Raw genomic sequence first — 2,319 nt, 5'->3', positions numbered from 1 at the left:
AAGCTCCCGCCCGCGCCCGGCTGACGGGACCAGGCCCTTCGTGGCTGCGGGAGGGGGGACCCCGGCAGCGGGGCGGGCCCGCCCTTGCTTACGTCACGCGCTTGCCGTTTTTGTGGTCTCGGCCGTTCTTGCGCCCGCTCCTGCCTCCCCCCTCGCTGCCCCCCTCGTTCCCCGGCTGGCGCCCCGCCGTCCCGGGTCTGCTGCTTAGCTCTGTTTCACGCTGCCTTCCGGCTCGACAATTCTCTTTGCCTCTTGTAGCAAAACCTGTGGCTTCGATCTTTGAAACTGCTGACAAACTGTAGCTCCTGCCTTTTTCTGCTCAGGTAGCAGGACGCTAAACGTTGGTGTCTGCTGGCGTTCCCTAGCTGCCTTCACCGCACTGCAACGGACAGGCGTTGTCAGGTTTCCCTCTCGCAGTGCTCTGTTCCACAGCCTTTGCTCATCTGAACGGGTCTGGTGATGCCGTGACACTGCCTCGTTTCCGTCCCAGTCGGTGGATCTGCTTGTGTGTGCAAAGGCTTGCACGGTCGTTCTCCAGTTACACAACCGCTCCCCTGGCCTTCTTAAAATATAATTTAATCTCATGCCTTGAAGCCTTTCTTGCTATGTTCTAGCCTGCTCCTCCAGAGGCAGAGGAGCTGCAGAAATGATATGTGCTGTAAGACAGCAAGGCACAAACACGCAGGTATCAAGTTTTCACTGACGGCTTTGCTGTTTCTGGAGAGCAGGAATAGAGGCGCTGCTGGGAACCAGAGCTGGGGCTGCTTTGTAGTGTCTGGTCGTGGCTGTTGTAACTCTCAGTTCCTCTGTTTCTCCTGCGTTTGAGCGTTCTTACCCCAGGCTTTGCTGAGCAGGAAGCCAGCCCACATGTCTGACTGGCACATGGGGGGGGGGTTGTGCTCACTAATTGAGTATAGAGTTGGCATGCAAGAGAAGTCAGAACTAAATGCTGGCAGCCTACACCACCATTGCTGCCCCCATTAACGCTTTCTCAACGCTTGCAGGTTCATGCGGGTGAAGTTTGGTTGTGCCCGGACCCAAAAATACAGCAAGAAGAGAAAGCAGCAGCCCAGCTTGTGTCCGGCTTATTTTGTGTTGCAATATAAGGAGGACATAGACCGGCTCGTGATCAGCGAACTGAACAGCAACCACGTCCATGCGGACCCGGTGTTTTCCCTGACCAGAGCCACCGCTGTGACGGCAAGCGCCGCGGCACGCGAGGGCCCTGCTACAAAACTGCGTAAGCAGCAGCAGTTTTTTTTTGCGGTGCTGCGGCGGATGAGGACTTGCACGTGGTTGCGGGACAACCGGCGGACGGGGCGCCTGCTCGGTACAGGGCTCCCACGCTCCCTGAGGCAGCGAAGGAAAATGCCTCGGCCTCAGCGCTCGTCAGGGTTGCTGAGGTCATGAAAACCTTCCTGAGGGCAGACAGGGGCTCGCTGGCCTCAATTAGCGCAGACAGCGACCACGGCCTGGACAGACTCAGCTTCCAGACCAGCAAGATGAAGAGCTCGTTTATGCAGTTCCCCGAGAGCCTCCTGCTGCACAGGGTGCCGAGCGAGGGGAGACACGTCCTCTACGCTTTCCTTGTAGAGAGTAAGGAGCGAGTGGGGAAAGTGGTACACTTGTCACTGCTGAAGTACGAGGCAGGACACAGCGTCAGGAAAATGCTGACCGTCTTCAAGGAGTTCAACCCCGAGTGGCAAAAGGTCCAGGCTGTTTTCGTGGACGTGTCCTTCTTTCACAAATCCATCCGCCACGAGCTCTGCCCAGGTGCTCCTTTCTGTCTATCACACTGTCCGACTCCTTGAGAAGAATGTGAGGGAAGCAGAAATCTCCTCTTCCTTCAGGCAGAACTTGACGCTGGCCTTGCAGAAGGCCGTGTTTTCCCCTTCGGCTGCAAGCCTGGATGCCCTCTCCCAGCTGGTGAAGCGTGTGGTCAGCCCGGAGCTCTATGACTACCTGCAAGCCAACTGGTTCTCCTGCGAGCTGCTGTGGTGCGTGCACGTGGAGAAAGGGCTGCACTCCTGCAGCACGCACATGGACAGCCTGGACCTCATCACGCACCGAATATCCCGTCTCTTTGGCCAGCAGCCGTCCTTGGAGGCGAGTGTTCTTTGTTTTCTGGAGCGTGCAGACTGCCTCGATTCCACAGGCTTGGAAAGCCTGAAGCAGGGTTTCTCAAGCGCTGAGGAGGACAGTCGGAGCAGCCTCCAGGAGGAGCCTGACACATGTGCCGGTGCTGCAGCAGCAGAACCAGGTCCTGTTTCTGGCTCTCTGGCTCTTGCCGAGTGCCCCGAGCCCGCCGGGCAGGCTGCC

At 58.0% G+C, this 2,319-nt stretch overlaps 2 protein-coding genes across 2 annotated transcripts in view; one reads left to right on the top strand and one right to left on the bottom strand.

Annotated features, from left to right (window-relative positions):
- Positions 1 to 869, bottom strand: part of ACOT8 (acyl-CoA thioesterase 8) — a 4,142-nt gene extending 3,273 nt beyond the window's left edge. The window contains exon 1 of the mRNA XM_009323167.1: positions 836 to 869. Within this exon, the coding sequence (XP_009321442.1) occupies positions 836 to 869 (34 nt within the window). The remainder of the gene's footprint in view (positions 1 to 835) is intronic.
- Positions 870 to 924: 55 nt separating this feature from the next.
- ZSWIM3 (zinc finger, SWIM-type containing 3) overlaps positions 925 to 2,319 on the top strand; it is a 4,722-nt gene continuing 3,327 nt past the window's right edge. Inside the window, 4 exon segments of the mRNA XM_009323166.1 lie at positions 925 to 935; positions 1,005 to 1,200; positions 1,284 to 1,765; positions 1,767 to 2,313. Coding sequence (XP_009321441.1) covers positions 925 to 935; positions 1,005 to 1,200; positions 1,284 to 1,765; positions 1,767 to 2,313 — 1,236 coding nt within the window.

This window comes from Pygoscelis adeliae, unplaced genomic scaffold, assembly GCF_000699105.1.
Source record: "Pygoscelis adeliae isolate BGI_AS28 unplaced genomic scaffold, ASM69910v1 Scaffold874, whole genome shotgun sequence".
Taxonomy (NCBI): Eukaryota; Metazoa; Chordata; class Aves; order Sphenisciformes; family Spheniscidae; genus Pygoscelis; species Pygoscelis adeliae.
Note: the sequence above shows the minus strand (reverse complement) of the source record. Positions and strands in the feature narration are given on the sequence as shown.